General features: G+C 45.7%; 1 protein-coding gene across 2 annotated transcripts in view; it reads left to right on the top strand.

Moving 5' to 3' along the window:
- LOC126531997 (cell adhesion molecule Dscam1-like) overlaps positions 1-26,095 on the top strand; it is a 296,924-nt gene that overhangs the window by 99,797 nt on the left and 171,032 nt on the right. For both annotated transcript variants that reach the window (XM_055070830.2, XM_055070829.2), the window contains exon 2: positions 24,763-25,086. In XM_055070830.2, the coding sequence (XP_054926805.1) occupies positions 24,763-25,086 (324 nt within the window). The remainder of the gene's footprint in view (positions 1-24,762; positions 25,087-26,095) is intronic.

Below are 26,095 nucleotides of genomic sequence, written 5' to 3'. Positions count from 1 at the left end.
ACTGAGCAGTGTCCCCCCCCCCCCCCTTCCATGGCGCCATTCACCCGCATCCCCAACTTCAGCAACCAAAAATAAAAATCTTTTGCGGCACAGGCCAAGCGGCAAACTAATGCGGGTCCATTCGTCTCCACGGAACGCGAGGCCACGGTTAATTAGATTCGCTACTGTGTCAAGAATTCAGGACAGTTCACCCTTTCTTTCCTCCCGAAAGCGAACAAACGAGCAAGCCGAGTCGCTATTGGTCTCGGCAGATGAGTTCGATTAAGTGTATCGGGCTCCCTCGGCCCCTGCTGCCATTCACTCCACGGGCACAGTCCTCCTCCGCCCACGACTTCGCTGTCCTGGCGTCCGGACCTCTTTTCTCGGGTGGATGACGAAGGAGTGTGGCAAGGGGGGAGAGAGGGGGGGGGGGGCGTGTGTTCGGGGGGCCAAAGTGGGGGTGGCCATTGTGCTCAGCTGCGGCTCACAATGGCGGTGCGCTTGGCGGTCTCTTTCTCGTCCCCTAGGGAGACTTTGTTATGGGTCGAGGAATGGCCAGGGCCGCCATCGCTCAGTCTCAATTTTCCGCCGGAGCTGTTCCGCTTACGGAAGCACGCCATTGGCTGAGATTGCTCCACGAGGGAGAGACGGCGACCGCGCGGCATGTTCGCCCGGAAAGGCATCCCCCCCTTTCTTTGTCCTCGTCTTCAATTCTCCAATATTTACTTCCTTTGGCTCATTCTGGATTCTATTAAAAGCGCGTTCTTTCCATCCAGCTAGGCCCCAGAGATAAGTGACTCTATTGCCCTCAAGGTTCCTTGCTCATTATCAACGGATCGCCGGAGCCTGCTTGTTCCCTTTCATAATAGGTGCACGTATCGGGAGCAACGCCACGCGAGACTGTCGTAGAACGATTCCGCAATGCGCTGGTTGGACCGAGGAGGGTTGCGCAGACAACGGTATTATACGCGGCACACGTCGGCACTCTCGAGATGCTGAGTGACGTGTCCTCCGTAAGAAGATTGTTGCTGTTGTTCGCAAGAGAGACTGCTTATCCTTATAAGGGCAACATATGTGGGTTTCCCTGTACGTCTAAGCCCCATTGCTTTCTTCTATTCTTTACCGCCGTGCGCCGCACCTTTCCCATTCAAATTCAAATTCCCTATCATCTCAAGGATGAGAGAAGGGTAGGGAGAAAAGTGACGTTTCTCACTCGAGGAGAACCCGAGCCTCCCTGATACATGGAAAACAACGAGGACGTAAGTGCTGGTTCACTGAGCATAACAAAGCATGAAAAGGTTTTACGCATACAAGTCATAATATGTTTGGACACCAATTCTATATACACAAACTGCAATATACATAGACAGTTTGTTAATGCCCGAATGGAAATCGCGTCTCTTTTCAGAATAAATGTGCCTCCCTTATATCACGCGGACTATATCGTTCAATTATCTGCCTTTGGAATAATTTATTTCATAACACAGGGGGAGTGAACCGTAGCATTGGTCGTCCAAAGTATTATCTGCAAAATGGAATGGTTCAATGTTGTTGGTGACGAGTAGGGTGTGAAATAACATATATGTTTCTAGACCAAAAATATCCAAGAAGGCGCGACTGTTATTAAACAGTGATTGCTTATGTCTTATTGCAAGGTAATAATACTCGTAATGTTTGTGAATTGGGACAATGTTAAACCGTGTAAACAATTCACCAGTGTGTGCATAATAGACAACGTATATCTACCTAATCGCTTTCTTTTGAAGTCTGCATATCTTATTAACATTGGTTGTCGTTGTACTTCCCCATACCAAGAAACAACAATTCACATGCGACAAAAAGAAGCTGCTATAAAGTGTTATCATAACACAAACTGGAAGAAAGGAACGCATTCTTTTCAAGATTGCACTTATCAAAGATTAGAAATTAAATTATTAACTTGAGGTTCCCATGACATAGTACAATTAAAAAATACTCCTAAAATTCTAACGTTCTCTAGAATTCCAATTTCCACGCTATCTATAAGTAATCTGTTCTCTGGAGAAACAATCTGTTTCCGCGAGTGATAAATTACAGCTTTTGTTTTTTATTGCATTAATGACTACTGAGTTTCGTTCACTACATGCATTTAGAATCTCTAATGCAGTGTTCATAAGTGTAGTTAACGTATTGAAATCAGTAAAGGATATGCTAGTGTCATCTGCGTGCATTATTTATTTAGGTTGATCGCTGATTTTGACAATGTTATTTACATATATAAGTTAAAAAGCAACGGCCCTAAAATGCTCCCTTGTGAAACCTCACTGGTTATTGTCTAGAGAGAAGAGAAGACTTGCTGTCAACTTGCTGTCAGAGTCAATTAGAAAGTGTTTGCATGACTGGCACACATTTAACACTTTAGATCCTAAATTTTAAGGTATGGCCCAAAAAGAAACAAAGAGAACAGCTTGGTTATTCTGTTATAAAGTCACTCTGGGTAAGATGGGCAATAATCACGAAGAGGCACCATGTGCTTTTAGAGGTGCCATTTTGCTACACAATTCATATCAGTATCAGAGAGCCTTAGCTGGACATTTGACTCAAGAACGTCAAGCTCTTTGACAAGATTAAGATACTTCCTGGTGCCCCACGCGGCCCCAACAACTTCGTCAGTGAAATATAACATCATGATTGACGGTGTTTTCAGTCCCAATACTGCAGCCGGGCTATGCGGAACGACTTAGTGCAGGGTTCCGGAGTAGATTTCACAACACGCAATTCCATGATGCACATGAAATTTCAGCACACTCGGAGCTATTGCATTCCGGTAGTTGAGGACTGCGAAAACTCACCTTGTTCTCAACATAAGGACGTCATGGCGGGTGCATCACCACGTTCGGTCCTGAAAGAAAGAACAAAATTCATCCGAGAGGGTTCCACAAGTTCGCATTGTAATTCAACTCTTCTTTCTTTCTTTTTTTTATCCACCTAAAGAACGAGACCTCTATCGCCACTCAAACTCGAGCATCTGGTGCTTACAAGCCAAAATTCCAGCCGTGAAAAGCACTACGTCAGGCAAACTTTTTCAGAACTAAGTTACCAGCATGTTACTAAGATTTGGACTGTCTCTACGACTTCGCAACGTTAGAAATAAACTCAGGTTTAGCTGTTTGCATGTTAAATCTGGCCACTATGACAGTACTATATCTCTATTCTTCGCTTCACTTAGATTCCAAGATGCGTGTTGGATCTACATAATTTTTTAAACACTAACACAACACGGAACTAATCATGCTATAGAAAAGAACTAATACATTTCGTTAGCCGTTTGTCTGCTTTCGTCTTTGCTACAACCACTGAACAATAGTTCTTGTCCGACTGTTCCTTTCCTTTCGCACAGAAATTTAATGCATCAGTACTGCGAATGCTAATAAATTTTGCCTGACCATATGTGGTGAATGTCCAACATTTATGTATATTAAAGTTAATCCGTAATCCCATACCCGCTTAATAAGAACAAAGCGAGCCACCTGAAATGTCAAATACCACCAAAAGTTTGCAGGAAATGAATACGGCGTTAAAATTATCATTTCCGTACGCTAATAACTAAAAATCGTAATCAAACTTGGGAGCAGTATAGAAAGTGCAAAAACTGAAACACATCTCCTTGTCTCGCATCTCAGCGATGACATACCGCAAATAAGCACTCCTTATCAAGAAACTGCCATTTTGAAGTCACAATTCTTTTTCCATACCGTCATTTTGTGCTTTCTAAGCCATATGCTTGCAGATTGTCGAGAGCACAAAAAAAAATCGCTCGGAAACAAGTTCGAACGATCCCAGAAAAAAAAATTCGAGGCGATTATAGCAAAGCTCAAGGAATCCCTATGACGTGACTTAATTAGCATTGCTAATGAATGTAAATTGTGGTTTTTCCCTTTTTTTTTTTCCACATCTATTTTTGAATACGGCGAACTCAGCGAGAGGGGGTAGGAGGTGCGGAGGTTGAGAGGGGAGGGGAGGAGGAACGTGCCCTATTTCTTGCTTTGATTCATGGACGGCTCCGGTCTCGGGCGACGACCCAAGGAACCCCTGGTTCGCACCTTCGACGCTCGTACCTCGGTGGCAACGGCCCACATCGAGTGATAAATGAACTGGGCCCCCTCTGAAATATTGTTTTAACTACGCTTCATTTATGCGCACGCACACACACACACACGGACGGACGCACACGAGAGAGATACGTATGCAGAGAGAGAGAGAGAGACAACGTTTCAACGATGCCCACCAAACCAGAAATAAAAACAACATGGCACGGAGAATAGAGTCGAGGGAAAGGGTCAGCCTCGTCCCGCGTGCAAGAAAAGAATGAGAGACGGAGAATAGGAGCGCAAGAAATGAATTTCACGCCCGACGTGTTCGCAAATGATGTGCGAACCGCCAAAGCGGAATTGCGTATAAAAATGAACGCTGTATATATTCATTGCGGGAAGATAATTATAGCTCGCACGATCCCTTTTTTACTCGGCGAAGAGTTATGTTTATTGTTTACGTATTCATGACGATTGAAGAAAGCGTAAAGTGCGCAAGAAGGGATGGACGAAGGTTCGCCTCGTCTAAGAAGTGTTTTTTTTTTTACGCTGTCAGATAATTTAATGAACCTATATTTAGTTCTTCCTGTGTTTCTTTTTGGATTTCAGGCTCTTATCTGAGAAGCGGCTAATCTTTACCGACAGAAATGGTCAAGCCGCAATGCAGTTATGCACATGAGGAAGAAAAGTGTGGTACAGTGAAAGCATGAACGTCATGAGAACACTATGAAATCACCAAAGAGATTTCAATCTTTTGTAGTAACCAAGGACCCGAACGAAGCTGTTTCCGCAATACTGTGGAACAGACTCGGAGAGTTTCGTCAATAATTTCAACACTTTTATTCAAAATCAGGCAACAGCAATATGATGTATGCTATCGAACAAAAGTGCGGCTTTCTTAAGTACCGCTACGATTTTCTTAAAAGATAAACTACAAAATAAACTTGCAGGGTTGTGTTTCTTCGTGCATTTTCTCTTTTTGCCTGGGCAGGCACAAAGCACGCCGTGAAAAATGCAAAATTTCCCGCGTACCAACGTTGGGGTGCGCGATAAAGAAGACCATGTGTTCGAAATTAACCCAGAGTGCTCCACTATACGGCATCTATCACAACCTTTGTGCTGCGTCTAGACGATAAACGCCATCAATCATTGTCCTCCTTGGCAGGCTTCACGCTTTTCCGATGTTATCATGGCCGTTGTGCAAGAAAGCAAATATCTGATAAGCTCATTGCAGCTTCTCTGAAGTTTTTCCTGGCAAAAAAAATTATTGCTGGTGCGCGATAAGCGTTACATAAGATTTCTTTCTAGACAGACTGGCACTTACTGTTTTTGTCAAGAAACAAAAAAAGAAAGAACGCGCAGCGACCAGCACAGGTTCTTTTTTTTCTCGTCTTTTTTTTTTTTTTTTTTACAATACAGGCTGTTTGGTGTCTTTAGACGTTATAGCAACCACATGGCGTAAAAGCACACTGGCATGGCTTGCGATGCCTGAGTGAAACACAATAAGCCACAGACAAATAAATAATGATGCTGGAATAAACAGCTGGTGTAATCTCACTTACATAGATTAAGAATAATGCCTAAGAGAGAGAGGGGGGGGAGGTTATAAGGAATAGGCAGAGAGCTTAAACAGGCTGAGCTCCGTAGGCTACCCTACACTGGCCTAAGAATGCTACCTCGGCGAACCTGAAACCGAAGTGAAAATAAGCTCGAAGAATTCCTGCATAAGCAAAGTGAAGTCGGTTGATAAAGCAAGGTCGGGAGATGACGGATTGAAACTATAAATTTATTAGACTTCCTAGAGCCCCATTGTAAATTATAGAATAAAGGTCTTGTGTATATTGTCAAACAACAAAAGGTCAACTTCCGTTGCAGCGCCTAATGCTGGCTTGATTTTGTAAGCGGCTGATACAAGTTGTGAGGGGGTGGATATGTGTTTAGAGAAAGCAGATTGGAAATTAAAAAGTTGCTAGACCCAAGATGATCCGTAATGATATTGGAATTGTGCGCTCAATAATTTTGCTGCAATTGCGATTTTCGTACAATTTGAAATAATTTGTTTTATGGTAAACAGCTGCATGATGAGAGTTTGTGCATATGCGTTGGCAGAACTTACTGCTGAGAGCAACCTTAAGCAGACGCATGGGGACGACGATTGCAGGCTAACTAACAACTGCGCAGAAAGGTGCTTACCCTGAACTCATTCATGATAATTTCTTAATTTTCCGATACCAAGCGTATCGATAATGAATCCAAGCTCAGCAACAGAATGCGGAAAGTGTTAGCATGAAATGACCACGACCCCTCCGCCACTAAGAAAGGACACACTGGCTCAACCAGATAAAGTGAGAGTCAAACATATCCATGGGATTTAAACACGCACTCAACGTACTGAGCTAAGGGTTGCAAATTATTATAACACGTTAATTTGCATATTTCGATCAGATTAGCGCTCGCCAACGCATAACCAACCATATCTTTAGCTCTTTTTCTTTTGTAAATTTTTTTCCTCGTCCTCTCGTGCACTTCGCTCAACAAGAACTCCAGCTTGAACGTCCTCTTCGTGTTAACCGACCACACACTCTCGGCACCCTCGGCACGTTTCCTGGGACCACCTCCTCGTCCTCCCGCTTTCTCTATCTCTCTTTTTTTTTTTTTTCTTTCACGGTGCACAGGTTTCACGAGAGGGGCCGACAGCGATATCCGTGTAACCCGGCACGCCTCGAAGCCACTCGCAACAAACTGCTCGCAACTGCATGCATATGCAGCGATCAGAGGACGGCAGTGCACGCCATAACGCACACCACGCGGCGCTGCCGTCGCCGCCGCCGCGACCGTCGCTAATCGCCCACTTCTCGCTAACGATCCTGCATATACGTGGCCCGCCGGCGCACACAGGCGCGCCCTCTCTCGGTGGCGAATCCCCACTCGTGGTGTGGTAAGCAGTTCCGAGCGCGACGTTGAGCAACTCGGGGAGCGGGGGGTCCTGCACTTGACATGAATAAAATCGCGAAACGGGCTTGAGAGCAAAAAAGAGAACCCTTCTCCCCGTCATCCGCACACCCAGACTCTAGGCGAACGCGTCGGCTGGCAACGCAGCCCGACGTGACGTTCCGCTGCCGCTAGAAGTGAGCGCGTGTAAAACTCGGGGCCGATTTTAAACTGCGGCTCCAACGGAATAGCCCTGTATACCGTATATATACACGCTCCTATGCGTCCGCTGAATTGTGTAATGTCGACGCACAGCTCGCGTTGCGAAACCGGAAAGAAATGCGCGGGTCCCGTGAGTCGGAAAAGTTTCCGGGCCATTTGTGGTGTGAAGCCGGAGCCGGAGAATGAAGTTTTCAGGTTAAGTTTGGGGAGAATCAGAAGCTCGAGGGCGCCTTCGATCTGTGTGATGTTCTCACCAAATTATTTTTTAATGCCCGAAGCATAAGAATAGTTACCTAGTTACCTTTTTACGCAATCACTAGGCTCCATGTTGTTTATTTAGTGTTACCATCTAGCTGAACGTTTGGGATTTAAGTGCTATTTCTGCATTTATCTCAATGTGTCCGTTAATAGCTGGATACCTTGTCGTGATTTTTTTGTAACTGTTCATATGCGACTGTTACGTTGCTATTTATTGTCTCAATTAGCATGTTTACATGTTTGTGTTGAAATACGCCTCTCCGTGAACCTTAAAGGGACACTAAAGTGAAAAATGATTTCTTCTGCATCGGTAAATTACCGTTCTACAACACCAAAAACACCACTCTTACAACAATAAGATTGGCAAACCAGAAAAAGCGCAAGAACGAAATACGGGTGGCGATGCCTATTTAAGTTCCCGCACCTGGGGGCTGTGACGTCTTGGATTTTGATGGCAACTTCTAGGCCCTACTAATTATGTATAGCGGCATAGATTGACTACATTGTGTTCTAAAGGAACCAAATATTAAACATGGCTAGTTTCAGGAACCTTTATTTAGCCAACGCGACCCAAATGCGAAAACATACTTTAGAATCCCTGACGTCACGCTTACGTAGCGGTGCTAGGGTTTCGGCGCGAAATTCAAATACTGATACTTGGACCTTCATTTTCTCATCTAATAACCAAACAATTTTTTTGAAATGACTGCCTGCAGGGTTCTCAAACAATGCTTCATTAGTCTAAACTGATTTATTGTTTCGCTTTATTGTCCCTGTATGTCTACAGACAGTGTCAACCTGCTTATTGTACAATCTTTCCTGCGGTCTTTTCCATATCTTCGTAATTAATTATCTATATGAACATTACCTTCCACGTGTAGGGTGTCCTTTGCAGAGGCAAATGTACTTACGAAACGACCTCGATACTCGTCCTTTACTTTGTTAGCTGGAAGAACATGCGAAAGTTGGCTACTAAGAATTTGATCACATAACATGAGTGACGAACTCAAAGCTTTAAATAAACAACAACAAAAAGTTTTGAAGAAACGTACGGGTAACAAAAACTCGGTTTTCAATGATTATCTAGAAGGTAGGGTTCGCGCAAATATCATTTATCAGAAAAATAGGTTAACTACACAAAGATGGTGAAACGGGCGAGTTCGAACTTATTCATGACAGTAGCACAAAACAAGGTGGCTAACAGCGTGTTACGTGTTGTTGATTATCGATTCTTTGTTGATCGTGCCAGTAATATCAAGGTTACGGCTACTGTCCTAAATGTTCTTCAGGAAAGAGGAAATGGCCTTGATTTTTCCTGCGAGCTGCCGGCCCAGGATGCTTCACTTTTTTATCTGTCATTATGCTTTAAACCAGGACACGTCAGATGATTCGGTTGCCCTATATTTGTAAAGCCTTCGTTCAATTTTCCGTCAGCTTACATCAAATCCGTCAGGAATAATTCAGCGGCATCTTGTCTGTGGTGTTCGTTACATACGTCTTGCTTTGACGTCGCCTAAGTCAATTTCCTTGAGCAGGTCAAACGCTTGAGATGTAACGGGAATCGTCACCGCGATTTTTTGCGAGCACCTCGGAAAGGCTGCTCAACAACATCAAAAGTTCCCCCAAGCAGTTTCTTGAGTCTGCTGCTTCTACCACAGCACAGAGAAGGGCTGCTGCTGGGCCGCACGTGCACTTCTGTCACATCGTTTAAGGAAGGCTGCAGTATGCTACAAAATTGACGTCCTTGTCGTCGCCGTTTTCATCAACGGTGTTGTTGTTGTTGTTGTTGTTGTTCTTCTTCTTCTTCTTCTTCTTCTTCTTCTTCTTCTTCTTCTTCTTCTTCTTCTTCTTCTTCTTCTTCTTCTTGTATATGTGACGTTTGGCTTCCAATTAAGTTTTAGTTGCCAGACGGCGCTGAACACATTTTTTTTTCTCTTTCTGTGCCTTCTTTTTGCTGTGCGCTGCTATGATGGACAAAGAGAGACGGTCTTACAAACATAAGGCACAGCAGAATCACTCCTATAGGTAGCAAAATGTTTGTGAACATTCGAGGTAGTCGGCACTAAGGTCCGTAGAGTTGCCACAAAAACATACAAAGCCCGTCTGCAGGGAGAAGTCGGCGCGTTCCTACGAGAAAACTAAACGAAGCGAAAAATAAAACAATACAGTCTGTAAGGTTGCACGGCGTCGCGGCGAAACCTACAACAGCAATTGCATAAAGCGCAGCGAGAATTGTCACTGAAGCTTGTTTTCGATTCTTGCTCTAATTCTCGGTTTAAGCGCTATTTGGCAATATTTTTTTTTCTCCGCAACAATCGAGAATAAATGAGATAACGCACCTTCTAAAGAAAAGAAACACCAACAATTTTGTTCACCCCGTGCTCATAATGCCATTAATAAAGTATTCAGAACAAATGTGCCTAACTGTACCGATTTTCCCATGAGGAGCACAATTTGATTTGTTATGCCAGCCACATAGTTTCCCGGTTTTGTTTCTCGTTTTTTTTTTACTCCCCTTTCGATCGCCTTTTCTTCGTCGTTTGTACCGGCCGCATTTGTACCGTCTCATTCATTCTCATTTTTTTTTTTTACCCTTCGTGAGAGTTACCACGATTTAAGAACCCTCCGCAAACACTTCGTCATTCTTCAGAGGCCTCTACGAGCGCCTCGGTGAATAGCACCGATCTTATAATAGCACGTTGCCGCGGCGCAATAAAGACCAAGACCTCCGTGCTAGAGGCGCTTAGTATACTTACGCCTCTCACCTCTGTTTATTCTTTTCTCCCCATTTTTTCCCGTCGTCGCATTCAGGAGCACGCAAAGTAGAAAGCATGGTCACGCCATCGCTACACCGAGTCGACGGCCACCACCAACACGGCCGTAATGTGGTCCCAGCTCTCGCCGGCCCAGACTGCACTGCTGCTGCCCCCGGCCCACCAGAGTGCGTGCGTGTCGCCGGGCAATATATTTTAGGGAACCCTCCTCCCCTCCGCGCCGTCTGCTCGTAATTAAATGCAGCTGCATTACTGCAAGGTGGGGGAGGCACGTTAATCAGCGCACCACGGGCGCCGCTTTCGAGCAACGCACGCAAACGCTTGTAACACCGCGCGCGCGCCACACTTCACGTCGTGGTCCGCGCACCGGCGCCGTTCACGGCGAACGGCGGGCGTGAGCATTGCACGGCGTGAGTCCGTGTCATCATCGCGGCGCTGCCCCCAGGTCGCAACGTCCGCGGCAGCTTTCTATTTATGCACTCGGAATGCGCGCCCTCGTCCGACGATTATTATTCGGACGCGCCGACGTTAGAGGAATAAACAAAATGGCATCTTTATCGCCGGCTGGCCAAGCGTATGCAAACAGGACGGCTTCGCACGATTTCAGAACAAACGCGCGTTAATGTCCACGGCGCTTTTGCTGTAAACGGCGTTTGTGGCACCGCCGACAGTTTGTAATAATTCATAGAGGCGACAGAAATAGCTTGGCTTTATAGTAGTTTGTCGCCTTTTGTTTCTTTCTTAAGCGATTTTCATCAGCTCTTTGAAATCGGCTACAGGCACGCTACGACGTCTTTGTTAAGGTAAAAAGTTACCTTCTGTCGCTAGATGTACTGACACGCATAGATTGTTCAGCTTTTTTGCGATGGAAGTTTCTTTCCCGGCTTACTACTGTTACAAATTTTTCGCTCGGCGAAAGACGCGACGTGACTGTATTTAATGGCACAGCATGTAGTGGCAATGACGGTATATCTATGACACAAACTACAACGTGACAGTATGTGAAGTATGTCCCCTGAAGGAGTAGTGCGTATTCTTCATTCGAAATACATTGCATTCATAGTAAAGAATTGAAAAGGAGCCGACATCGCATTGTGCTAATTGTCATATCTGCCGTTATTTAGACGACCATAATGCCAAACTGCTTGGCGTTTTAGGAATGGACCGGACGACATCGTATTCTGCGAAATGACACCCAAGCGTGTTCTGCACGCGAAGTCGTTTATAGATATGAAAATAAAATTTTCCTACGTATAATGCGATAGCAATTATTTGTACAGTCTAAGCGAATTGTGATGGTCGTCGTCGTCGCCGTGATGTTCCGTACATATAAAGATATATATATATATATATATATATATATATATATATATATATATATATATATATATATATATGCTACATGTATATCTATATATCTACACCGTATATGCAAGGTAATGCTGTATTATTCAAACGACAAAGTAGCACGAGCCGTTTTTATGGTCTTGACTTAATTATTCCTCTGAATTGTTCTTTTTTTTTACATTTCATTCGCAGCGTCTGCCTTTTACCGTAAATGTTTTTCGCACAATTGAAAAGTGATAAATAATATTAGTGCGCACAAACTGAAAGGCACACAATTTCCCTGGCACCGCTGTTTACAGGCAGCGCAGTGGTGTCTTCCCAAACCATAGAAACACAGCCACACCTGATAACGATTTTTGTCTATACTATCGAAGCCATGCACCAATCATATAATCTAACCGTTAAGTGCGCAAGTTGAGCGATTCCTCTCCAGGGTTCGATCCCGAGTCAGCAGTGTGTCAAGCGAAACTGCTGTCCTCTCTCCCACGCACGTGTACGAACATTGCAGGCTTCGCGTTTCAATCAACAGTGATGAAGATGATGAGGAAAAAAAATTATTTGTTGCTAGGAGCTCAATGCCCTTATTAAGGCGAAATCCTTATATGCCTCATCAGTCAGTCGACCTTCAGAGTCCTTGAGTGAAAGCGCGTCGACGACGCGAAAGGTACAAAAAGGCTACAAACCCTCGACCTTTGACGGGAGTCGTAAGAGTCGAACCTACGACCTTTGGTTCTAGAAAAGGGGAAGTCAACTAAGGCACAGCTAATTAATATAGAGTTAATTAAGGCACTCGAACCCTCGACCTTTGGAATTAAGAGGGAAGACTAAGCGAAATAACCGGGTGAGTCAGCGAATTAAGAGGATGAAGAAGCGATTTAAGACGGATGGCTGAGCGAACTAGATTAAGCGAATTAAGGGGAGTGTAAGTAATGCGTCCGTCTTTAATGCAACGGCAATTGGGCGTTCGCCTTCAATTCGTCTTAGGGATAACATAAGAGACCCTGTGAATTTTTTGTCTAGTGCGTTTCCCTGGCATAAATCTGACGGGAACCTGCATACCTGCATTGTCGTTTGTGCAAACGCACGAACGACAATGCAGGTATTATTATTATTATTATTATTATTATTATTATTATTATTATTATTATTATTATTATTATTATTATTATTATTACAGGTATCATTCATTCGCTTGCGCACACCTGTCATGAAGTGGTAGTTATAACTCTGGACTTATTATTGGCTCATCTATGCTTCGATCTTCTACATTTTTCTTTTCTTTTTCTTTTTTTCACTGTGAGAGTTCTTAAAAGCTTGAAATTAGGCTTGTCGTCGTCCAGCCACCTCGCAATTCTCAGTTTCACCCTCGCCAAATGTCGAAGGAATACACACAACCTCTCGATCTCCGGGGGTCGCGGTTGTTGCCAAAATAAACCATCTTCGACAATGCGCAAGTTGGAAGCCACGCGCGCTAACAGATGCAACGCGGCTAGCAATGCAACCGCATATTGGACGCTATACCACAGGCAGTGAGGCAAATCATTTTTGCGGATGCCCGAAAGGTGTAACAAAAATCGTGAAAGAAAACAATTTGTCATGCACTCCACAGTTGCCTGCTACAAGGGAAGATCAGTTACGGGCTTCTCAGAAAAACAGATTTCCCTTGATGCAACAGACGAAGAAGACGTTGTGTGCATGGCGAACAAGTTGGTCTTGAAAGGGTGGCTGTGTGTGCGGGGAATACCTGCTGCTGCTGCAGAAAATAATTATGATTAAAATTAAACTAGGTGAAAATAACCCTGTCTGCGTTTCGTCTTCTTGTGCTGTTTTCCTGTAGTCGCGCGGCACAATTTAATCACAAATTTGAACCAACTAGCCCGCCGTGAAGCGTTAGCGCAGTAAAGTTCGGTGACTTCTGTAATTTCTTATTTTATTTCTTTTTGCGTAACATCATGCCTTTTCTGAAACGAAGTGCATGTATCAAACGAAACTCCACTGGCCTACTTCATAGCTCATAACCGCTGTCCGTGTTAATATTGTGGCGGGTGTAACAATACTTAAGTGATTACGCCCTCACTGAGTCAGATGGAGAGTTGTTACTAATACAAGAGGTGCAAAAGGTGGTAAAAATGATGCTGGAATACTGACTGAATGCGCCATTTCAGCAGTGTATTTTGTGATACTAGGAAAACTAAAGCGAAACGATGTGACAGAGGATGAAATACCACAGCAGAAGCCACGCATGTTGGTTTACCTAAGGCTTCTTCCGAACACGGTGGAGCCGTGGTGTTTGAAAAATAATCGTTCGTAAATAAAGTTGGTTCCATATCTCCATCTCCTCCTCATCTATCTCTCATTGACTATCTCTATCTGCTTTCACTTCAAGTTTACGTTTCTCTCAGTCTATATCCTTATATCATTTTTTATCTATATTAGTCTCTCTTTGTATGTCTCAGCACTATCCGTCATTCCCTCACTCGCACTGTTTATGCGTTTCTCGTTGTTTTATCTCTTTGCCTATCTCTTGCCACTCTTTCCTCATCTATCTCTGTATCTCTCTCCGCCTCTATCTATCTATATCTCACCATGTATCTTTCTCCCTCACGCGCGCGCTCCCTTCCTCTCTCTCTCTCTCTCTCTCTCTCTCTCTAGCTTCCTCCCTTTAGCTCACACTCACTCTCTTTCTATCTCTCTCTCTCCCTTTATCGCTATCTCTGTCTCCTTCGTCTGCCACGCGAAGTGAGTACTTCCCACAACTATTAAGCGTAAAGGAGAAGAACAAGTTGCACCTGTAGTATCGCTGTCGGTGCATCGCACTTTAGCCAAAATGATTCGTAAAGCAAGAACGCCAAACGAGATTACAATTGGGCTGCAAGGGAGCCAATATTGTAGTAAGCGCAGCATTGAGCTACCAGTGCTTGAATGTTTTTTGAAGACGGTGAAGTAAGCGTTCTTTATCGAATTTCACTTAGCAACGCGTCAGCAGAGTGTGCCAAGTTTCACGTACAGCGTCGTGAGGGAGCAAGACGACTCTTTATTCCTGGAGAAACCACCGCTCGAGGGCTCCGCTCCTTCAAGGCACTTGCATCACGTTGTTAAATCTGAACGTTACGCAAATTCCGTCACAAAAAAAGCACGAGAAATTAAGAAAATGACAGTTCTTAGCCAATGCCACCAGAATGCCTAAGAACGCGGGAACGTCCGACTGTTTACTTAAAATCTAGTTAGCAACTGCGGCGAATGGGAAATGTCCAAAAGAAATCCTCCTGACGTCATCCGATGCCAAATTTCTTCATCCTACGCATTAGACTTTGGAACCAAAAGGCTTTCTTCCATCCTGCCTAGCCATTTGCCTGTGAACGCAACGTAAACAAAAAAGTTAGACAGACACAGGGTCCCCAATGAGATATTTATAATTCCCGCTTATCTGTCTTCCTAGCGCTCCGAATTCATTTAAAGTCCCCAATCTCTGCTCGACCGCCCCGGGGTAAATGGCTGGAGCCATTGCTGCCTCGCGATTTGGAAAACGAAATGTACGGCTACATGCATACAGAAAATCAGATAGAGGCCACCCGATAAGAGCGACATGGTTTTTCCCCTAATTTCCGCGTCAGCACGTGTTAGCTGCGCCACCCCTCCCTTCCTTTCCTTTATCTATTTCTGCCTCCCTAATTTCCGCTCTCACCCTCCTTTTTCTTGCCTCTCTCTCTCTCTCTCTCTCTCTCTCTCTCATTCAGCTCTGCCGCACGCGTGCAAGCTGTTACTAATGCCGTGGCTCCGCCACCAGCATCGCTAGCCGGTGAAGGTGCCTCCGCCTTCGCTGGCCGTTGTTGCCGCACTCGCAAGCATGTGTAACGGAGGAGGCAGCGCGAACAACGCACCACTTCCTGAACGCGTCTTATTAGAAACCACGTTCTCCCACCACCGTTCCTCCTCCGTCAGCTGCCTGCGTGCGTGCCTCTTGCTCTTCAAGCATTTAACGTTGTCCTGATTCGCTCCGTTCTTTCTCTCAACCGCCCGTTGCCGGAGCTGCGCGCCTGCATTAAATGGGCTGACACGATGGTTCGGCGGCGCACGTGCTTCTTACTTGAGGTTGCTCTCTTTCTTTTCTTCCCCGGCAATTTTCTTATTTTGTTTTATTATTATTGATGCGATTTTCGTTGTGCGGAGGCCGAGTCGGAGGAGGAGCGCATTTCTCAGCGAAAGGCGCTCGAAGAGGACCATTAATTTCATTGGGATAAGCAAGGGCCCCCGCATCGGCGGCAGCACGGCGTCCCGACTTATGTGCGCTCCTGCATCGGACATGGAACAACTCGATATACTACCCGCCCCGTCTTCTTATTTTCTTTATGGCGGGCGGGCGAAGCGGGACGTTGGGGTTAGCGGGCGTCCGCCGCAGAACTGCAAGGAGCGTGTCCCGGCATCGAAACAAGCCATTCCCCAAGGCTCTCTCCAAACATGGGACGTTTCTAAATTACCCCCCGATATTGCGTTTGTCGACGCCCCGCCCTCTGCGTGCTCTCGGTGACGCAGCCGCTCTTGGCTCGGTCCTTGGCTTGTATTTACGACAGCCATGCATGGCTGTCCAGCGTTGTGAACGCAACGACATACGATTGCGTGCTTTTGTCTGTTTTGGTTCTCTGTCGCTCTCTCTCTCTCGCTCTCTGTCTCTCTCTCTCACACACACACACACACACACACACGTTTCGGTTCACGCGCTCACAGGCGCAAGCAGGCGCGTTCACGCAGGCACGCTTGCAATTTAGACGTCGGGCAACTTACTCTGCCAGACGTTTGACGGGCGACACATTCGTTTAGCGATTCCGAGTCGTCGAGCGTCGGTACATACCCTTTCACTTGCGTCATTGTTGGGGACGCCGGTAAGCGATTCCGCCGACGCTTTGCAAATGCTGCCCGCTTCGGAATTTAAATTGCCCCCTGGTTTATGACTTACCGACGCTCGACCATGTAAAAAAAGAAGAAGAAACAAAAAGAGTCTAGATTGGAACTGCCTGCCTGCTTCCATCGCAACTATTCCGCACAATGCAAACTTCGAGCCAGCCGTGAACAACCCACTACGTTAAATTTTATTGCTCAACATGTGTGTCTGTCTTTATATATGTTCCACTCCTTTCAGCAATGCCTTCAGGCATGGAAAATATTTGAATAAATAAAATCAATAAATATAATACAATGAACAGTAGTGAAACGTGTCCGCCAAAAAAGAAGTTAACATGCACATGTGCGCGACTGCAAGTTCAGCGGCGCTTCTTGCCAGAGCTATATAGTTTCGCTTTGAGCGAACGCTAATTACGTTGCTTTCGCCAAAGGGCACATCGAGCGCCCGTCAATATTAAGACCGTTAATTGCGTTTCACGCAGTCTAGGTAGATTTTCAGAGATCAAAGGAAGTATCTTTGTTTCTAGCTGGTTCTGAGCAAAAGCCGGAATGCCGGACAAATGTCGTTTCTTCGGGAGAGTAGAGCTGTTTCTTTAAATGTTAAAGTCCGCCCTAAATCTAATTATTAATAGAGCTAGCTCTATGTTTAGATTAGCTATTTCACGGCACTTCTCACGCTTCCGGTCGTCTATTCGTATGCTAATAGCAGCACACTTGATAAGCTTTACAGGCACTTAATGGAACGCGATATTCCGAATCTTTCGAAACTTGGAGCACTTACAGCGAACGAACACTGTAAACGTAAACACTTTTTTTGCGGTTCAGCTGACTACACTGCATTTTCAATTACTGCACCTGTAATGCAGTTCGTTTTACATCAAAGGGCACTGACTCAAGAATAGGCATGTTTCAAATGAACTCTCACTCAGAAATGTGCCTGCAATTCTACTCGAACGTCATTTACCAGCTGCAGAATGCGGAAGACACCAGTCCGTCCCTTTGCCTGGCAAAACCAAAAGGACGTTTCTCGAACGCCATTTATTCATAAGACGTCCTTTGTTGCTGAACGACGCGATAAAAAGGAAAGGAAGCTTCCCGCAAGAATTCACGTTCGAGAATAGGCCTTGTGTGTAAGTTCCCCGCCACTCTTTGTCCGTAGACAAGATCCCCCCCAAGCTGTACCAAAGACAACGACACATGACAGAGCTTTTCTGAAACTAAATGCCAAAAAAAGAAAAAGAAAGAAAATGGGAGAGGGGTGTTACAGATCAGGAGAAGCCCTTGTATTTCAGCCCTTCTCCCTTGAAATTTCGCTGATTTAACACCAATGTTTTAAACGCGACCTGCGTCCGCTCGTCATCCTGTTAGAAACAACAAAGCAGGAAATCCACATTCCGGGAAAGGTCGACACAATCCGGTTAGGCAAGCCGCAATCCGTGGGATTTCAGTGCAATCTATACAAATGCAACTATAAATGTTCCCGTGCTTTCAGCACTGAAGCGAGAGAAAGCAAAACTTAGCCGGGCAGTGGTAGGAGAATTCGATTCAGTGGTCTCCTCGGTCATTCTGCGGGCGTTCGTACAATTGAGCCATTGTCCCACAGCGTACAGCGGGTGTTATTGTGTTCTATATGAAGAACATTCACAGTGAAGCCTCGGAGAGCAGTGCTGCGTTACTTCGATTTGTGTTGCTTTTTTTCCTTGTCAGCGCAGATTCGCGATACATTTCTCGGCCGAAATACACGCTTAAACTATCGCGCTGTTCACCATTGCACTCGCAACATTTCCTGCAAATCTTGCGACAACTATCGAAACGTATAAGGCGTGCTCCTCCGACGTCCTGTCCTGGTGCAGTATTGTCTGACGATTGCTTTTGGAGATACTGTCCCTCTCGCGAGATTTCGCGACTCGACACCGGACGCGTCGGTGTAAGCGGCCGAGAGCTTTTTGGTGTTCTGCTAAGCTCCCATGCTGTTCGTGCAGGGCCAGAAATGCTGTCGGCCACATGCATAGATGCGTCAGGTGCCGAATCACGCGTATGTAAGGGATTGCGTCTCCTATAATGTGACCACACGAGTACACCGCCCCTGATAAGAGAGCAGACGTTCGTAATCAGCCGCAAACCAGTAAAAGCCTTCCGCTGACGCGTGCCCGGCGACCTAGCAGATGGGGCATCAACACTAATCGACCGTAGCCTTCTCACAGTTGAACACAGAGCCCGCAAAGTTGCTCCCTGCACGACTACGCGCCGGAAGTCTGGTTTTCACCCGAATGGAATAGCAGAGTACTGCATTCTTGTGACAATAGAGAATGAGAGTGATTATATGTGTAAATGACAAAATTATTCAGTGCCGCTCTTTTGCTAAGTGCTAGATCAGCACGGCTTGAAACCGCATTCAGGGTGAAATCAAAACGACCGTATATTATGTTTTTTTACAGCGTAAGCTGTTATGTGCTCATTCCACTAGCCGTTGCGGTTGGCGGTGGTCTTCGTCGCAGCCGCCTCTGCCACCGGTGTCAGTAGCACCTACCACCGGGTATGAGAAAAGCAATCCCCAATTCCCGCCGGGATCGAACCTGGGCCCGCTGCGCGGGAGTCAGCTACGTTACCACTCAGCCACCCCATCGCTTGATACCATGCAGCGGGAAAATGCCCTATAATCGCGTCCCTGCCTGCGAGGAGACACGCGATGTGATATGCGCGCCGCGTAGCTTCGATACGTGCACATTTTTCATTGCAGTTGTATGTTATTGCACCAGGTAGAACGCCATTTAGCAGATGCGCAGGTAGAGGTACAAGGCATTTAACGAAGGTTTGAGGAAGAAGTTTAAGGAGATGTATACAAGAATCCCAGAAAAACACACACACACACATATTATATATATATATATATATATATATATATATATATATATATATATATATATTGTATACCTGATTAAATCACGAAGCTGGCTAGGTATTTCACAGCCACGTTTCATAGGATATACCAACAAACAAACGATCATCATCAGCATAAGCATCGTACCGTGCCACTTGCCTTGCGATGTGAGATGCGCGCCACGTAGCGTTTATGCATGCGCCCTTTGCATTGTAGTTGCATGTTATTATATCAGGTGGCACGCCAAGTAGCAGTTGCATAGGCAGCCGTGCAAGGTAGACAGAGCAGTCTTAAGGAAGAAAAATATTATGGAGATGTATAAATGCTGATGTAATATAAAACATTATGGCATACCTATTGTAGTAAGTGTGGGGGTTTGCTCGATTTAGAACCCATGCTTGGCGTTCGCCGGTGATGGTTCTTGAGGTGAACAGTGGTGGCAGCGGATGCTGCACAGTGAAGTGCTGGCGGACCAACTCAGGGCTGTCCAGAGGGCACGTGTGACGGCAGAGGGGCTCGGCCTCTCTGTACCGACGTGGGAGCGGCCCGCATCAGTCCCAGACTGATCCCTCAGGACCTAAATAAAGTTCTTCATACCATGCCTAATTGATTCAAGCTGGCTAGAGTGACTCTTTGTCACCGTCCCATTTCAAAAGGGGGAATGCCAATAAATCATCATGATCATCATTAGCATCGTATCCTGCCACTTGACAAGCGATGTGACATGCGTGCCACGTAGTGTCGATACGTACAAATTTGGATTTGGAGTTCCGCTATTTTCCACCAGGTGTCCCGATATGTGGCAGGCGCGTATAGCAGTTGCAGGCTGCATGTAGCGGGGCCTGGTAAACTCAAGAAGGCTAAGTGACTGTTTGTCACCGCTCTGTTTCGAAGGGGATGCCAATAAACCATTAGTATCATCATCAACAACAACAGCAACAGCATCCCCAGAGCCGTGGCTCTCCACGGCTCTGGGGATGTGACATGTGCGCCACATAACCTTTATACCTATGTTTACTCATCGGTTCACGTTAGGGCGAGTCCTCGCAAGGTACGAACCGCTGCGGCAGAAGCGAATCGTAGAGCAACGCACGCGGCTGCAACCAGGCAACATCGGGCTGAGCAGACCGCTATGCACAGAGCAGGACAAGCCGCAGCACAAGCCGCAGCTCGCCGTCGACGCCAGGTGGACAGTTCAGTTCGTTCTCGTGAAAACGACGCGAAGAGACTTCGCCGCGAAGACCTTACAATGCGTGGTGCCGAAAATATATCCCCTATGGAGCAGCTCCTCCAGCTTACGCAGTGACTGTGCTGCGCGTGCCTGTGAATCATATTCTCTTTTTATCCTTGAGGCGTAGGTACAATCCTCTTTTGTAAGATAACTGTACGTCACACAGAAATTTGTCGCATAGAATAAATTAAGCGTGCTGCACGTTCCCGTGGCAGGTTGTTTAATGTTTCCAAATTAAAGATGCTGAGAGTTTTAGACCATTTGGCAGAACTATAGCGGTATTCTGTGCAATATAGGCGCCGTTGTCGCTCGAACGATGGCACGCGATAAAGCAAGCACCAAAGCAACTTCAAAGGGAACAAATAATCGCAGAATATGGCTTCATTATCGGTAGTGTAGCAAAAGCACATATTCTAATAGGTCTGGCAGAAAAAAACTGGTGCAAATATCGGTGTTTTTTAACGCATTGCATCCCAGTGCCTGCACGTAACATTGTCTAGGTCATGCACAAATAGCCCAGACACCCACAACGGCAAAAGTACATAAGACATGCGCCGAACATTGCAGTGCATAAAAGTGACGTCAAACGTCAGTGCATTTTTTTCTATCTTTCTGCGTCGTGGGACCATGGTTACGGTGCGCCGCCACCAGTATAGGACGCCTTAAATGGGGTCGGGGAAAGCCACTTCAAAAAAAGGAAGCAGGCCGTCTATATTGAATTTAGACGCATAGGCACACGTACGATGTGCTTGTTTAAACATTGACGTCCCTTAATGGCGGCACCCCGCCACCACCGCGGTATAGTTGTAAGGAAATGCGTAAAGATTTTTTTTTTGCCCTCTTTCTTGACACTTGAGTTTTTGCTGATTAAGACACGTACTGCGCTAAAAAAAATACGTAACGCGAACTGAAATGAACGCCTTTTACGCTTAAATACATGAAAGTGCGGGAAGTAATCATTCTGTATAAGATATCTAAGCACGTAATAGTCCCAAGCGTACGCTTTGGATCCTGAATTAGGTCGCTGTTACAAATTCAGGGGACTCTGGAGTGCTACAACATAAGCCATAGCAATATGTCTCTATTTCATTTCTGCGCCTAGCCCCTTAAGGTTGGTCAAACATCTTCCGGGCCACCCCCGCTTCATCTGTCAGTCACGCGACGTGACGAAGTTACTATCCCTTATTGCCGTAGTAAGTGTAGATAATTTTCGCAGAACAGACAACTTACTAATTTATTCACAAACATCGATATCTCGTCATTTTTAATCTACCACCTCCGTCCATATCAGTGCCCCTCTCTCCCGTCACTCTTCCCCAGCACGCACCAGCAGGTTCAGCGCGTGTCCTTCAGGCCTACCTCTTCATATTTTTTCTACTAGACTTTTAATTCGGGTCTCTGTCCTTCAAACCTGGTTTACGCAAGCTATAACTGCTTCATGATTTAAGATCACGCTTTGTTAAAGGCATTTGTCGACTTGTCCAGATATATGCATTCTCAACTGCTCCCTTAACAAATCATTCTGGCAGCTAAGCCAAAGAGAGAAAGTGTAGATTCTTTCTTAAACTTTCTCGACCGTAGCTACGCAACTCTTACACTGGCTCTCTTCACATCATAAACAATTTTGTCCGCTGGCGTTTTGAAAATTTCCGGCCTTGCGCGACCACTCGTCTTTTTACAGACCTTCGCTGTGAGGGGCGCATCGCACCGACCAGATTCCAAGAAAGGATCGTGAGGATGATTAATGGCTCGCATGGTAGGCCGCGCGAACTTTTCTTCGCCTTTCATGAGGTTTGATCGCACCCACAACTCGCTTACTAAAGGAGGGATGTAAAGATCACAAAATCCTTTCATAGGCTCACAAAGCGTGGGTTGTGGGAGGGTAGGCGAGATTGCGTCATTGTGCTCGCTTCTGACCCCATGAGACTTTAGGAGCGCGCTTTATCGCTTTTCAGTTGTCGCTGTTGTTGTTTTAGATCACTACATACTGTACCAACTTCCTCCCCTTGACTCAGTTCTTATACAGTCCAGAGTTGCTTTTTTGCTGTATTCTTCATTGGACTATACTATTCTGCACTTCTTTGTTTGGAGTCACCCAAGTCCGGTGCGAATACTTGCATAGAAATTCTGATAACATTACGTTCTCAGTGAAACGTAAGCTGCATGAGGTTAATCCTTGCTGGTCGAGAGGCCGCCGACCAGGCTACGTCGAAGATGGCTTGGCCTGCTATATTTTGCGTTCGTATTACCACCCCAAGGTTGCATTAGCATTGTACGAAATGCAGCAAACGTATTCCTGGTAGCATGTCACCTTGCCAACTTGAAAAAAAAAATACTATGTGCATTCCTTGCAAACAATCGAAGGAAATCATCAGTTGAATAAAGGCAATTGGTATTAACTCCATAAAGCGATCACGCCGTTCATTTGTTCTTCGCAAACCCCGTTCAGTGAACAAAGAAAACAGTAACTCTCAAACTCGGCAGTTTCTATCTGACCAAAGTAACAAGGCGGTCCCTAAACAGACACTTCACAATTTTTGAAACCATTTCGTTCCATCAATAATAATTTTTGGTTCAGTCTGAACACTCGGGATAAAAATTGCAATGAGCGTACCAAAGGTCGATATAAAAGTACGTAAAGGTGGCTAAATGCCAGTCGCTGTTTCTCGTGTTTCGACCACAGCGTAGGAAATCTATTAGGATCATTAATAAGGCTACATCACTAGCCTGCAAGTGCCGATGGTAATATTTTTGTTAACTGTTATTTCACTTTAGCCACATGTCGGGCTTCGTGTTCTCGGGAGCAGTGGACCATCACATAGAGAGCTCCTGAAATTCTAACATGACACTATGACCCCGCAAGCACACGCTAAAATACTTTATTATAACTACTCGCACTAGTTCAAACATTTCTTCTGACTGACATGATAAAAGTTGGTAGAAGCCGGGTCTTGACACGCTCGAAAGCTTTGTTCCTCATAAAGCATCATAACGCTCGTTAAGCTGATCACCGACGCAACGACTCGTTGTACATATTGCTTGTCTCTAAAACCAAAGCCCGAAGCATGTATAGAGCACTCGTGCCCATAAAGAATACTGGGAGCACCGCCCTTTTCTTGCGCACACTGAACGCAAATTTCAGCTATCTTCTGCCACAAACCCAGAACTAAGGCGCCGAAGTAGAACCGTAATCCCCAAAAACATTTTAGCATGGCTTGAAATTACGCAAGACATTTGGAACTAGCTGCAGTATTCTTACTACTCAAACAAAAACGAAAACACAGCTCAGCTCGTCGGGATCAGACAGGGTTAAACACACAATCTGATGAGAAGCTAGCTAGCATTGGCATTGCGGGCCACAGCGGCACCAGAACGATGCGAAAGAAAACGTGACCGTGCATGCTGTAATTTAAGAGTGCGCGGTGGAAATATTCGCCGCGGAGATTTTTTTATTAATCCTTCTTTCAGACCCCACATGTGTGCGTAGGAATAAATTGTAAAATGTCATTCAGACATACATTTTCCAACTTTCGACCAGCTAGTGCCTATTATTTTGCAATTTATGAGACGTGATGCAGTGACCAAACTGAAACTAAGATGTGCACATAGCGGCGAACTTCATACATCCTGTAGCACGATTTACATAGTTGAGCGAGTTGTGCTTGCTCTGTGAACATGCTGGAAGTCATGAGAACTGTATGCCACAGAAAAAGTTTTCGGAACAGGTCTTCTTCATCACAAGCGAAGGTGTTTCCCAATTTCTTATCTCCTCTATGTTGGCTGGTGCTTAGCCCTTTGAGCAAATCGCTACCAACTTCCCGACGCGGAAGAGGAGCTTTGCCTACGCGGTCAGTGTCACTTCCTACGGAGTTCTGACTGAGCGATCATTGCTACTACCATGGCTGCTGGATGTAACAAAATACACATTAAGTACCAAAATATCGGCGTGCCATATATAACCATCCCTACAGGCCCGAAAACAGTCTTACTGCACGCACACCGTTAGACCACATTGGCCCTACATTTGAACAGTGTTCGATCAACATTGGGCCAGTTTACAGTGCTAGTGAGGATGTTGCGAGCTCGGTTGTTTTACGCCTAGAATTCCATTCGTTACGGTGGTGCATCAACTAAGAACTCCGTATGCTTTCTCTCTTTGATGCTATGCAGCTCGTCCCGCTCGGAGCAGCCCACAGGGCCTGGGTCCCCGACTTCTGGAACCCCTGCTGTCGGAGCTGCGCTTCTCCAACACGACGGGTGCATCGCTCAACTGTGCCGCCGCGGGTCAGCCTCCGCCGAGGGTCACGTGGTTGCGCGAGGGTGCCGAGGTGGAGCCACTGGAAGGACTGTTGATCCTGCTTCCCAACGGCACGCTGCGATTCCCACCGTTCGCAGCGTCGCAGTTTCGCCAGGAGGTGCACGGCACCACCTACCGGTGCAGAGCGGAAAACATTTTCGGGGCCGTCCTAAGCACGGAAGTGCGCGTGCGAGCAGGTTTGTGGTGATTCACTGCTCTGGATTAGGGGACGTGGGTTCGCTGACTCGAAGCCGGCGCCAGCGTGTCGAGTCACAAGTCGGGCTCGCATAGCCCCACATTACGTTATTTCTAACTGTATGAGTCCTCGTTGCTAACGTACGTCGAGGGGAGACAAAAAGAACAGAAAGCACGGGAATAGCTTATCTAGGTCGTCTCCACTCACGGAAAAAGTTCTGGTGTACCTGTGCACGTTCACATGCACCTTGAAAGAAATCGGGATAAGCGAACCTTTATATGTGAGCCATTCCGACCCTGTTCAACTCAAAGCCTGATATAGCTAGCACTTACGCGAGACCTACAGGCTAATTTCATTCCGACGAAACGGCTAAGCCTGCTGTCATCGAGTTAGTGCACAAATCAGTCCTCGCCGTTCACGTAACGACTAATTTCGAAAGTGCAACTCCGCTATTTCCGGTAACCCTTGTGTTCTGGCAAACTAATTCTTGTTTCAGCTCAAGTGACGCCGTTCTCGGGCATAAAAATAAGGATCTCTTCTTTAATTAAACTCTGCCGTACTTTGGAGGCCGTAATCATCTTTATTTTGAACTAATGTCATCGCTACGGCATAAATTATTTACTTATTATTGTAATTCCACGACATGCACCTGCAGCTTGTATAAATAGCAACGCACTACACAGTACACTATGGCTGTGCCTCCGTGCGGCCATACCGACTAATTATCCATGGTAGGCATGTCATACTTCTTGTAACGCCCAGGTAGCATGCCAAAGCTTGTCACAGATGCAGGAAATACGTTGCGAAATTATTTGTATAAGCGAGAGCACGCGTTTCCAGCATACGAAAGAATTCGAAATGTTGGTGATGTGTATGCGCCTGATAGGTTTACCATGGACTTGCGCTCCATACTCTTTCTATGTGTAACATGCCCTACTTAGTGTAGAAAAAGGCAAGTTCCACACACCTCGGTGATGCTATCGGTCGCATAACAGAGCAAGGGCGATTCG

The sequence above is a fragment of the Dermacentor andersoni genome, chromosome 5, assembly GCF_023375885.2.
Source record: "Dermacentor andersoni chromosome 5, qqDerAnde1_hic_scaffold, whole genome shotgun sequence".
Taxonomy (NCBI): Eukaryota; Metazoa; Arthropoda; class Arachnida; order Ixodida; family Ixodidae; genus Dermacentor; species Dermacentor andersoni.
Note: the sequence above shows the minus strand (reverse complement) of the source record. Positions and strands in the feature narration are given on the sequence as shown.